Source organism: Enoplosus armatus, chromosome 9, assembly GCF_043641665.1.
Source record: "Enoplosus armatus isolate fEnoArm2 chromosome 9, fEnoArm2.hap1, whole genome shotgun sequence".
Lineage (NCBI taxonomy): Eukaryota > Metazoa > Chordata > Actinopteri > Centrarchiformes > Enoplosidae > Enoplosus > Enoplosus armatus.
Window position 1 is genome coordinate 18,683,266 of NC_092188.1, and position 13,961 is coordinate 18,697,226.

Below are 13,961 nucleotides of genomic sequence, written 5' to 3' on the forward strand. Positions count from 1 at the left end.
GAGTTTGTGAAGTGGCCTACAGAACAGTTCGTGGAAAGCCTCATTAAAATATTTGATATGATGAGAGAAAATTTATTTCTGCTGTTTTTAGTCACCTGCAGGATCGTTTCAGCCTGCCCAAGCATAAAAACAAAAACTAAAATGTATTAAACCACCTGTTTAAGTCGTATGGCTCTCTGAATACATACTATACATGTAGGTATTTCTGATTTTCAGAATTTGTGCTGCCATTAAAAACCAACACATTTTCCATTCTGTAGTAATGATTTTACTGTATGTGATGGGGATGCTACTAAAATGAGAAAACAAACATTCATCTGGTGAGCACAAAGGACATAAAGCTGTTGTACAGTCCATGTTTTTATCAATCACAAAGATGTCACAACATGTGTATGTACAACCGTGTACAGTGTTCAATACACTTCAACAATATCAAAACCCTTCAGGTAATTTGCAAACATGACATACTTATGTCAAAGTATCTTCTAAACAAAAAAGCTGCAACAGAGTTAAATATCTGACATTTGATTACTGTAAATACTATGAATACAAAATAACTTTCAACATTAGATGATTTTGTTGGTGTGTATATATGTTTTAGATGTTGCCTATTATTACTATATAGAAGGTTCTCTTTATAAAAGTTGCTTTTAATTACAGGTCCCCTATGTGGCCGGTGTTAGTTGCCGACCATATAAAATCATTTCACAAAAAAGAGCTTAACAGTAAAAGGTGGCTACTCAGATATGGCTTTAAGTTCAAAGCCAAATTAATATATGGTTTAAAAACAATAAATATCAGTGCATAATAATTACATTAAGGTTAGTTAGTTTAATTTAAGCTGATATGCCCTTTAAATAGTTCAAAATACTGGTCAATATCAGGATACAATGTTATCTAATATAAAAAAATAAGATGGTAAGCCTGACATATCCATCCGAAGAGCAGCCACAATTTCAATGTTAAATAAAAAGTTAAAAACATTAAAAAGATATATGAAAAAAACATCATTAATAGAAACAAATATATTTAAATGGCAGCCATGGTACAATTCAGAGATTAAAGATAAAATAAGACCTTGTGTCTGTGTACAACATTCAGAATGCAGTAGGTAAACATTTGTTGTTACGGTTGAGAAAAATGTACAATTTGAAATAACAATTTGAAGTTTAACTTATAACACCAACAATTTTACCCTGTAAAACACAGACATCAAGGTTACCCTGTAAAAATGAGATTTTGTCTTTTGTATCTTGAACTAATCCAAATCACAGCAGACAGAACAACAGAAAGACTGCAAAATGACATCATCCCCTGCCTGTCAGTCTTCATGTCAGCTGGAAGCTGGAAGATTGTCAAGCTGAGAGGAGGACAGTGTTGCCAGGAGATGCTCAACACAGGCCTGCTGTCCTTTCATTCCAACAGCACAGACGTCTGAAACAGCCCAGTTTTAACAAACCTCAACAACATCAGTGTCTCCCCAGCAGTCTGTCTGTATGTATGCTTGACCTTTCCCATGGCAGCTGTATCCAATGTAGAGATCACTGGCTGCTGTGAGTCAGCTGTTAAGACTGAGGGATTTGTTTGATATCTTTTCTTGTTGTCTATACGTTGCCACTTGTGGGTTCACACTTCTTATTTGTTGTTTCTCCCGTTTCCGGCCTCATGCATCTGCAGTGGGCAGGTCTCTACCTGGCTGTGTTTTCCTGTGGGAAGGAAATAATTCATCAATGAGATATTGGTAAAAAACAAACAAACATATAACTGTACAGAAGTGGCGTTAAAAATGTGTTCTGTGGTATAGATTTGATCTAAATACTGTTATTTCCAGAGCAAATCTGTCTTGCACACAGATCTAGCAGATGTTCATGGTGATAGTTTGCTCATAACTAAACATAGACTTCAACATGAAAGTCTTCAATACTTTTTTCTGTTCCATTGCACAATTTTATTTATTAATAATTTAGCCAACAGCTCTGTATATATGGGGTGGGCACTGACACAAATTGTGTCGGACTGACTTTGGAAATTTTAGGGAAGCATATAATTTGGTTCGACTATGGATAGAGCTTGCTTTTATGGACTAGTAGGTTTGCTGTATATGCAATAAATGAACATACTCGTGTTTGGTAAGGGGGACTTTGTCGCAGGTGACCTCCGTGAGTCGCCCCCCGTCCTTAGTAAGTGTCTGAACCCCCGTCTGTTGGATACTGCCTCTCGGAGTGGATATACCCTTGAGCTTCACTTCTCTGTGGCCACAACACATGCAAAGATTTGAAATGTGATAACAACTTGATGGACATTTTGTGGAAATATACAGGAATGATATGTGAATACACACATGCTCCCTCACAGGCTTTTCCAACACCTGCTTACCCATTAGTGGTTCCCTCTCCTTCCTCAAGCATTTTGAGGCCTGGGACTTTCTGTCCAAAGAGCCTCACGGCGATGGACATGAGCAGGCCGCAGCGATTTCTGTAGCAGCAGGTGACGTCTACCACCAGGAACACCACCAGGAAGATCACCATGACGATGCCAACCACGCTGCCTTTGGTCATGCTGCGGCTGTTCGCTTTGACTGCAGGGAGAGAGGACAAAGTCAATATGACCTAACTGAAAGTATGGCAAACATCTTCATAGTGGCAAGCAACAGATTGGTGTCAGTGGATCTGTCGCACCACGATATTGAGGTGTAGTTAATCTCAGAGCTGTTTGTGTCAGCACTGCCAGTTCATAGTTTAAACCACATTTCCTGGCAAACAGGCTGAAGTGTATGGTGTAGGGAGCAGGAGGCCACATACCAGGCTCTTCTGCGATGGTGAAGTTGAACGTGGCCGGGATAGAGGAACCATTAGCATTGACTGCTGTGACTTCCAGTTGATAGTCAGATCCGAAAGACAGGTCTTGAAGGGAAATGGAGTCAGCATCGGACGACAGCCGCATCTCTTTCCACCCAGTCACCTCTTTATCCTGAGAGAGCATAAAGGGAGAGCTTAGGAGAGGGCTGGAGGATGACAGTGAGGAAAGAAAAGGAGCAAAGAAGAGTAATACATTGAGAAAGGCACATGCAAAGACAGACTGGCACCGTTTCTTACCTGTCTGTATCGTACGCTGAAGTGCAGCAGAGGAGTTCCACCATCATCAATCTGTTTAAGAGGGACAGAGAAGGAGGTGCCCTCTACTTTCATCTCATCAGACGACAAAACTGGACTGTCTGGTTCACCTACAGACAGGAGGGAGAGAAAAAGGAAAGAATATATGATCAACTGATGACCATGCATCCGCATTTAAGAGTCATGAATAATAATTAACACCTAATCATTGGATTTATATAGGCTACATACAGATTGACTGAGCATGTCAGTCTATTATACTAAGTTTAGTAGATCACTGTGTGTACTTTACCCTCTGAGGATGGATTACATGGTGTCATCAGGCAGTAGATGATGATGTCATGGAAATGTTATGATGATGGTCGGATGAAAGATGAACAAGAAAAATTAGTGATGGAAGATGAGGATGAGGAGGAAAGACCTCATACACACTAGCATGCATGAATACTTGCACTTAATATACATTGTGCATCAATAAATGTGCATAATTTATACATTAATACAAATGTATGAACATGGAAATATGTACACACACACACACGCGCACACACGCTGCATATCCAAGTAATGCTCCACACATAACATGAAATATGGATTTGGTGTGTGTTGCTAATGTGTTGTGAGTGTGTGTAGCACTTACGTCTTCCCTGGGTGCGGACAGTGTTTGTGTCTGAGAACTGTCCCACTCCCACTGCATTCAAGGCAGCCAAACGTACTGTGTACAACGTGTACGGCTTGAGGGTAGTGATAACTAGGGGATCTACAAACACAGGAAGACACAATATCAGCTAATGTGCATAATGTTATTTAGGTATTTATGGTAGAATAGTATATGGTATAAGCAGTTTAAAGTATAAATGATTCACTGACTGATTTTCCTCTGAGAGTCGTGATACACAACTGCAAAGCCCCTTCGAAGAGCAGATGTTTTACCTGAAGCTGGGACTGTGATCTCCTTCCACTGTTCTGCTGCACTTTGCCTCCACTGCAAAACCAAACTAGTGATTGGTGTTCCTCCACTGATGGGTGGGGCTTTGAGGGAGAAGAGGACTGAGGTTGGTCCAGGTGAGACTGACAGGTAGTGAGGGGGACCGGGCTGGGCTGCGGGTCAGGAGGCAGGTTGGAGGAGGGAAAGAGAATGAAAGATGATAAAAGCAAATATTAGAAAATTGTAAAATGTATGTCAGTGGCATGTTTATTTACTTTTTTCTTGAACACAAAGACAGACATTAAACTCTTACTGTGTATTGCAACATCTCTGGATGCATTTCCAGAGGCGCTGACAGCCATGCAGGAATACAGTCCACCATCAGAGGGCACTACCTCATCAATCACCAACGCACTGTCAACCACACGGACACGACCTGAGGTAGAGTCCTGACAGAGGACATATACAATCACATATTAGACCAAAACATACGTCTGTACGTGCTCAAATCTCATGTTGTTGGAGTTCCTGGACAGTGGTAAAAGTGTGTGTGAGATATGCGTCCATACACTCTTACCAGTGTGCGTCCATTGTGCTTGTTGAGCCAGTGTAGCTCAGGCTGAGGATGGCCAGAGACATTGCAGGACACAGACACATGCTCACCCACTGATGCACTCTGCTGCTCCACTGACACAAACACTTCTGGGGCCTCTGAAATGAAACATCTGCATCATCATCACAGTAACCACCTCACCACAACTCAAAGAAACGCTGGGCAACACGTATCCAAGTGTCATTAGAGTTCAACAGGATAAAGTAACATATCAGCAGGTTCATGTTTAGTGTACAATCGTAAAACATGAACCTGCTGATATGGTACTTTATCCTGGTTCCTCTATCTTTGTACCTTTCTACTGTAATGACACTTGGACACTCCAAGTGCTATTACAGTACAACAGGATAAAGCAACATATCAGCAGGTTCATGTTTAGTGTACAATCGTAAAACATGAACCTGCTGATATGGTACTTTATCCTGGTTCCTCTATCTTTGTACCTTTCTACTGTAATGACACTTGGACACTCCAAGTGCTATTACAGTACAACAGGATAAAGCAACATATCAGCAGGTTCATGTTTTGTGAGTTATAATTTCATTTTTATGTTATGTTGTTGTCATGTTTTTTGTGTTTTAGTGATCTCATGGAGTTATCAGAGGTGGAAAATAAAGAATATAAAATTGAACTAACCAAAAACATGAAGCATAATGGTAGCACTGCTCTCAGCTATCTTGTTGGTGGCGGTGCAAATGTACCGTCCGTAGTCGGCCCTGGCAACCGACCTTATAGTCAACTGGCTGCGATCTGAGTTAAACTGATGATGTGAAGGGTCTAATGTCACCGGCCTGTAGAAGGACAATGCAGAGCGACATACACACTGAGTGATGTTGTGGGGATTTGTTATTCATACAATCTGTTCAAAAGACAGTGTTATGCCATCCAGATATGTACAGACACAACTTAATGGAGGACAGGAGAAAGAAAGAGGCCAGAAGAGGGAGAGACGATGCCACACAACAAAGCTGATAAGGAAATACACACACACACACACCCACACACACACACACAGACTCTGCTCCACCCACTGGCATAGAGACAAGATGTTATGCTACATTAGCAATACTGAGAGTCAGGGGCACTCGTCTAAATATCAACACAAAATGACCCAGTTTTGTTGCTGATGGTTAGATTGTCCTACGCTAAGGTTGTAATTTGACTTTGGTAAGTCAACAGAAATGAAGGAAAGCAATGAACTGAAATGCAAAAGGTAACTGAAAAAACACATGTATTGTAAGTCATTAGACTTGTTGTTGAAAACTGCTAAATTCACTCCATGTTAAACTCGTACATTATCAACATACTGATGCATAATGTGCCTTTCAGAACAAAATTTACAAAGATCCTATAAAGACGTAACCAACTCTCCACAAGTCTGGACTCACATGGTCCAGGTGATGTTGGGTTTTGGTAGGCCGTCCACCAAACACAGCAAGGAAACGTTGGTTTCTGGTCCGGCAATCACTTTTTTCACCTCTTCTCTCAAACGCACAGTTGGAGGAGCTGCAGGTGGGAATCATATTTTAGTCAAAATGATGCTTCTTTTACACTTCAAATGTATTATGGCATCATTTTGACTTACAGTAAAGTACAAAATGTGTTTGTCAAGGAAAGTGCCTAACCACCAAAGCATCACTAACCCTAACACACAATGTTACATACATCAGGTTTTGCAAGAGCCAGAAATGGTCTTTGTTTCAGAAATGATCTTTCAAATCCGTGGCCACTATTTAATCCTGATGTGAAAAAGATACTGACCATTGATGACAACAGAGACGGAGAGTTGCTGATAGATTGGCCTTCCTCTGATCTGGGCCCGGCACATGTATGTCCCAGCATCCTCTCTCTTCACTTTTTCAATACAGAGTCTGTTATCAGGCAGCTGACGCACACGGCTTCCTTCTGAAGTGAGAGGCAGCAGCAGAGAAATGTAGAGAGAGACAGTCAGAGGCACAGTGATGGAGGTAAAGGCAGAGACAAACACAAAAACAAAAACAAAAAAATTATGTTTCAGGATGAAAGTCTATTACTCTGTCATATAACTACAGCTGGGCAAAGCAATAGCACTGCAGAGCTCTTTCTGCTGCACTGTAGCGACAGCGTGGTAATTCGCAAAAGGAAAGCTGAACTCTGTAAAGCAATAATATTAGTTATAGTAGACACAAATGCAACAAGCTCTAAACACAAGTTGATAATGCAAACAGTTGCCTATTTACATATCCAGCAGATATGGAGCAACGTAAGCATTTATTTGGAGTCGTTCAATATTCACTGCCCTGTGAGCTCTGATTTGGGCTCCACAACTTCGTAGAAACACTGTCTCTTTAGCTGCTAAGTGCTCCACAAGTTAGTGGTCATGAACTTTGTCTGTCATCAGGTGCCAATTAAATAGCGTACATTTGGATTTTAGAGCTTTTTTTTTTTTACTAAAAACAGCTGCCTGCTGCGTCTGAAAACGACATTGAAAGAAGTGAGAGCGAATCAAAACAGTAAAATTTTGGCTGGAATATTAAAACAATAAGCTAAAAAGATGCTAAAAAAAGCTCCATAGAGCTGAGGGGGACTACTGAGTTGGGTGATAATTCATTGTGGGTTTGTCATTACTAGAGACTCCTTTTACATTCGTTATTTGACAAATTGTTAATGTAAAAAAATAGATTAGAGCTGCTTTAAAAACACCTAGCATAGAATACCAGACTTTATTTGAATCATATTGTATACGGAGGAGTTTATCTACTTCAACTGTATGCAAATTAAGTATTTCATGTGCCACTGCAGTTGCATATCAAACTGATACTGGCAGCTGCAAATCTAAAGGTGCTGGTCCTACCATGAAAAGGGAGTTCTTGCTTGTCTCTGAGCCAGTGAACATCCACCGCTGGCTTGCCAGTCACCTGGCATGGCACCATCCCGTCTGTGCCCTCCAGAAACTCATGGTAGGTGGTGGTGCTTATAAATGATGGACCCTCTGACAAAACAGGAGAAGGTAAGGAAGTGTACTTTCTGTGCAATAAAGCAACAAAATGGGGTTTGGTTTGTAAAACAATATGCTGAACATTACCAACTCTATTTTCTACGTAAATAAAAGATGTTGCACTGGACAGTTTCAGCAACAACTGACCATATGTGTGTGCAGCCAGTTGTTACATACCATAAACATACAGCGGTGTTGTAATGTCATCTTTGTGTCCGCTGTCGAATTCACACAGACAGGAATACCTGCCCGAATCCTCCATCGTAGCCTTCTTAATCACCAATTTAGAGGAGGTCTCATCCACCATGAACACCTTTTCTTCATCATCGATTTCTTCCCCATCCTTCTTCCATGTTATCTCTCCCTCTCCCCCAGCTGGGACAGAGGAGACGAAGGTAAGCGTGAAGAGACAGAGAGAAAATAAACGTCAATAAACTGAAAAAATTGAATTCACATGGGCAAGTGTCATTAGTCATCAAATGAAAGTGAAATGACTCACCTTTACACAGCAGTAAGATCTCTTCTCCCACCAGAACATCTTGCTTACTGGTGATGATGTCCATCTTTGCATCTACAGGAGGAGAGAAGAAGAATTTTGTTTTTCTTTTGTATCTGTTTCTGCATTTTACAAAAGGCATTTCGAGAACCACAAAAGCAAAACTGACTAATGTAACATCCACATCATTTATTCATCACTGAACTAACAGAATTGGCAAAATGAATAACAGAAATATATTGGAGTCAGAGTAGTGATTATTACTATTTGTCATTTTTAAAAAATAAATAAATATTGGACTGACATAACAAATGTATCCAACACCTGTCTTCACAATGACATAAAGCTCTGTTGTAAAATAACAAAGTAGTTCATGGTGCAAAAAGGACAGATGTGGTAAGATGCACCTGGCATTGGGATCATCTGAACTGATTCCAAAGTTTACATTTCTCAATGATATAAGTAATTTTTTTGTTAGTGTATTATGCTGCGTTATCACATTTTGTAGCCCACAAACATGTAAACCATCCAACTCATACAAAACAATTCATCAGCCTTTCCACCTGCAGAAAGATGTCAAATGTTTATAGGACTGTTTTGTATCTTTTTCTAACTGAAACTTGTATTTTCCCTACAGCCATGGAAACTTTAGATATGGGACAAAAGCAGTCAGATATTGGTTATTTCCTGCTTACACTTAACAACATTTACTTTTCCTCAATATTTCTACTTTTTCTCAATATTTCAGCCATGCGGTGTGTATTAAAGCGCATCATCAAAACACAACAATGAATGTCAGCAGATCTTACCTGTGCTGTACACTAGCAGCAGCAGCAGCAAGCCTATTCTTAGGGTGAGAGCTGATTGGTTCACCATGTTCTCCTGGCTTTGTCTGTTGAGTCTGATGGTTTGGGTTTTCCAGTCAGCACAGCTAGACAGAATTCTCAAATGCTCATCTAATAAAGTTCACAAAATTAACTAAAAATCTGCTACAAACAAAGAAACCTCAAATATCTGTAACTCTGTATCACACTGACATGCAGACAGCTGTTGCTTCCTGTCCACCTAACATGGCTTTGATAGAGGGGGTCTGCGTCAAAGGTTATATAGGGGCACAAGAGCAGTGGAGATGAGTGGAAACGAGAAAGGGGTGGGGAAAGACAGAGAGGGAAAGCGAGAGAGCATTGCTCTCTCATATCCTCCTTTAACCCCAACAGAGTCACTGCTGGTCATTCATGAAAACAAATGGGAGGTGATGACTGAGTGACAGCCGTCCCGCTCTCATTCCACTCCTCTTTCTCTCTTTCTTGACTCATAATCGTCTCTATTTTTCCATATTTTTTCCACTTTTTTTGTTTTCTTTCTCCCTCTTCTCCCTCTTCTCTCTCTCTCTCTCTCTCTCTCTCTCTCTCTCTCTCTCTCTCTCTCTCTCCACCCTGTTCCCTCTCTGTCCCTCCAGGCTACCGGATGAAAGTCGGGGAGGCAGCCCCTCAGGGGAAGAAGAGATGGGGAAAGATATTTTTATCATTCAATCATTTTTTCCTCTCTCATTTGAAAAGGGTCACATTCTTCTCAAGCACACGCACTAAACAGCATACAATATGCCAAATTTACCACACGGCCACCATTCACATTTGCTGAAAACGTGCATCCTTTAGAATGCTGAAATCAACAAACCTCAGTGACACCCATTCTTCTACGAAGAAAACTGAACTAAATCTATAACATTTCATCATCTTTGTCAAACACAAGCTTTTGTATAAGTAGTGAAAGTCAAATCAAAACAGGCTTTAATCAGAGTTAAACTTTGATTAAAGTTTATTTTGCTTCCTATTAAAACAAAAATAAAACAAAGTCTCAGTTCATTTAATTTCCCAGTAACCACATGGTCTCCCTGTAAAGTAAAACTTTGATTAAGGTCAGTGGTGTGTAGAAATATACCCAGGGCTATTGAAATGCTTTTTGGCATGAAAGGGTATATAAAATGTTATCATTATAGACCTTTGACAGGGGTAATTAATAAAATTAATGATAGCTCCATTTAGCTGCTTCAGTTTCAGGGTCCTGGTATTGTTCATGCTGTCACACTGTCATGGCCTACTGAGAGCCATGGTTAACGTTGTTAGTAACACCTGCGTTTGACGGGATGCCACAATGAGAAAGAACTTCTTCTATTGGTGACCAAGAGATTGATTGTCAACAGAGTATGTGAGCGTTCTCTATGAGTTGTGCAATACTGATTCACTTCAGGATATGGTCATCACAACTTCACTGGGAACACTCACAACAAACACACACACACACACACACACACACACACACACAAAGTAGCGTTGTCTTATCAGTCATCTCTCAACACTCAACATACCCATGATCATTTCATATTTTGACATTAAATTTAATTCCAATACTTTTTGGTCCAGTTACCACTGCACTGTAAGTAGTCAATGAAAAAAGCAAAAGCAAAAAGCCTTTTAAACAGCAGACATTTGGTATTGTCATAGTAAGAAAAGCACATTACTAATAACATGAACGATGGCTCTGGTGTATTCAAGTGTTCCAGTGAGCCATGACAGTTAGCCAGCATGCACAATACCAGGACCCTAGACTGAAGCAGCTAAATGGAATTCAAAATTAATTTTATTATTTACTTCTGTGCTTTTCCTACTGAAGAAATCCAGAACTCATCTGTGATACTGAAAAAAATCACAGTTCATCACAAAACTCTTGACGTCAATTTTGCTCATTACCCAAAGTTTGATGCCTGATTCTTTAACATGCCTGGGTTAAAAGTGTCAGCCAAATGAGCATCCTACACAGAAACACCCAAACACACAGTTTACGTCACTGCCCTTTCATCTATGTGGTGTTAGTACCCGCCGCCAGTCAAGTTTCGTTCCTCTGGGTCTCATCACTTCGATTGGCCAACAGCCAGCCTGCCCCTCCCACCTCCCCCTTGATAGCCTATCAGTGTATCCACACCGCCATCCAGCAGCCAATCAAAGGCTAGAGAGTCCAAAGGGGCCACCTATCAGGTTGATTATCAGGAGGTGCTATTATGGCTCATTAGAACGGAGTGTGCTCACAATGAGGGCTGTTAAGGAGGGCCATTAACAAGGGTGGGCACACATTGACAGCTGCTCTACATCATAACCGTTTGTGCAGCGGGTTTTTTTTTTTTTAATAAACTCTCATAATTGATGAAATTGGCAAAACTGTTTTAATTTATGCTTCTGTCCACATCAGGTTAGTGCAGGCACAGGACTCAACAACAAGAAAAGGTAAAGATCCTCAAACATCTTTATGTGGTGACAGAGAACACGGTTGCTTTATATTTTGAGATCATATTGCAGTCATTATGTGTAAAAATTATATTAATGCTCAACACAAAGCATTTTGCTTAACTGACATATCTACGTTCTTTAAACTTTAAAATAAGCTTTTAAATGGAACCGGTATGGCCAGCCATAAAGGTCCCAAGTAAGACAGAAGACCCTGTCTACACCAGCAACACAGTGAACACAGTTGCAGTCCTTCTTTAGTGTCTAAACTGGAAATGTTTACCCGTGCACTTGAGCATTTTGACAGAGCTCAAAGGGGAAATATACAGTCATGTACTCAAAACACGTGACTAAACAAAACATTGACTTAAGGATGATACTTCAGTTGTAGTTACATCGGTTAAACGTGAGTGAAGCTTGAACTGTTTGGTGTAGACATCTGTTAAAATGGACGTGTATCTGTATAAATGCAGCTGAAACACATCCAGTGTAGGTACCCTATTAAACAGTGCATTTTTTAGCTCATGCGTAGCTCAACTGTTTCATGTTGATGTGTGTGAAGATTAAAGCTTGACGGTCCTAACAGGGAGCCTGTAACATTACGGGGAAGTGTTTTGATAATTTCGCTTTAAAAGGTTTCTTCTATTACAAATAAATGGAAGTAACTGCACACAGATTTTAACACAGATGTAACACTGCGTTGCCGGTGAAATTCATGATATTAGCTTTTTACTGTATTTGTCGATTTTATTCCTCCAAAACAACACAAACACACACTCAACACTGAGCATTCACTGTTCGTCTCTTTGTCCTTGTGACCAATAAATAAACGAAATACTGAGAACAATCGGCTGCTCTGTTGGTGCCAAAATCTCTGTAGTGTTGCATAGTCTAAGGAGAAAACACTGCAAGGTCCAGCCAACATTGACGCTCGTCCAGATGTCCCAGTTCAACATATGCTTAATGATCCCAATGATGAAAAACCTCATGGATGCATTTTTGTGATGCATGTTTTTAAGAATTGATAAGATGTATTTAGTGACTTAGTAGCAAAAATGTTGAAACACTCCTTTAGTTATGCTACTAATGAAATTACAGCCAACAGCTCTCAGTTAATCAGTCTATGGAGCTAGACAGTTTTTGAACAGAGCTTTCACTGTATCATACATGTGTTGCTGTATTAAAACCCTAGCTTGCATTTGAATTTTGACTTAAAGAGTTATGTTCCACAGGAACATAGCTAGCAGGGACTCAGGGACTCTCTAAAGGATGTTTGCTTGTGGACATTACACGTGTACTGTGTCATATACACAGTAATACATTTACATGATATATTTTTGTGTCTGTGTATATGATACAGACAATGCACAAACACAGACTGACAGAAACAATGATGTGACAGCTGAAGACATGGGGACGAGACAGGCAGGAAGGAGAGAGACAGAGACAGACTCTCATGACTGGAGAAAACACACCCTCACACTCCCCTTTGTGTGAACAGAGCAGACCTGTGTGTGTGTGTGTGTGTGTGTGCGCATATCCTCAAGTATCTTTACTATACAGATAAGCTTGGCTCATTGGTTTACGTGACTGGAGAACTATTTCATTAGGCAGGTAGTGAAACAAAGACAAAACATTATACTATTTATGTCCTCACTGTTTATGCTATCTTTGGGAGTCACAGTGAGCTGAAAACAATATCAATAATTGGTTGTCCCCTTTTGGAAATTACATAAATCACCAAATCTCATCTGCAAAAATCTTAATTGGCATGATTGTATGTGCGTGATACATACGTATGTAAGATGTAACAAGTATTGTAAAGACTTCTTGAGCCAATCGAGATATTTCAAGTCAACATTAAAATCTCAAAAACGAACAGAAAATAAATCAAAAGTAGGAGCGAACATGCCATCGTTCCCATTACAGTGCTCACATGTCGTCACTCTTTAGTATTACTGTGACATCAAGATGCAGGAAGTACTTAGTGCTCACACACAAAGATAATAATCAGTGCTTAGCCGGCACACATGACACTCGAATGGATTGCGTACATGTGCCTGTGTGTGTGTGTGTGTGTGTGTGTGTGTATGTGTGTGTGTGTGTGTGTGTGTGTGTGTGTGTGTGTGGGTGCGTGTGTGTGTGTGTGTGTGCGTGTGTGTGTGTGTGTGTGTGTGTGTGTATGTGTGTGTGTGTGTGTGTGTGTGTGGGTGCGTGTGTGTGTGTGTGTGTGTGTGTGTGCGTGTGTGTGTGGGTGCGTGTGTGTGTGTGTGTGCGTGTGTGTGTGCGTGTGTGTGTGTGTAATGCCCACTGCCAGACACGACTTCTCCACCCAGATGAAAGTATGGTTGACGTAAACTAAAGAGCAGTGCCACCACACTGGCTAAATGTTAGACTATTTGTGTGTCTGCATGTCATCCAAGAAAGTAGCTCTAAAATTTTTAAAATAATTAGTCATTGAGAATGCTTTGGAAATGAAAGGTTTAATCTGATTGATCATCTAGTGGTCAAACTCAAAACATTGGACGGAAATCTTTATCTTTATCCCCAGTT

At 40.3% G+C, this 13,961-nt stretch overlaps 1 protein-coding gene across 1 annotated transcript; it reads right to left on the reverse strand.

Moving 5' to 3' along the window:
- Nucleotides 1-252: 252 nt before the first annotated feature.
- Nucleotides 253-9,159, reverse strand: ncam3 (neural cell adhesion molecule 3). The gene is made up of 17 exons (XM_070911970.1): nt 8,937-9,159; nt 8,131-8,202; nt 7,809-8,006; nt 7,488-7,625; nt 6,416-6,559; nt 6,043-6,160; nt 5,291-5,445; nt 4,619-4,752; nt 4,355-4,490; nt 4,047-4,214; nt 3,754-3,873; nt 3,406-3,408; nt 3,096-3,223; nt 2,802-2,970; nt 2,377-2,572; nt 2,121-2,249; nt 253-1,706 (listed from the first exon to the last, which is right to left on the reverse strand). The coding sequence occupies exons 1-17, from the start codon at nt 9,001-9,003 to the stop codon at nt 1,664-1,666; spliced, it is 2,118 nt and encodes a 705-aa protein (XP_070768071.1). The 5' UTR covers nt 9,004-9,159; the 3' UTR covers nt 253-1,663.
- Nucleotides 9,160-13,961: the final 4,802 nt, after the last annotated feature.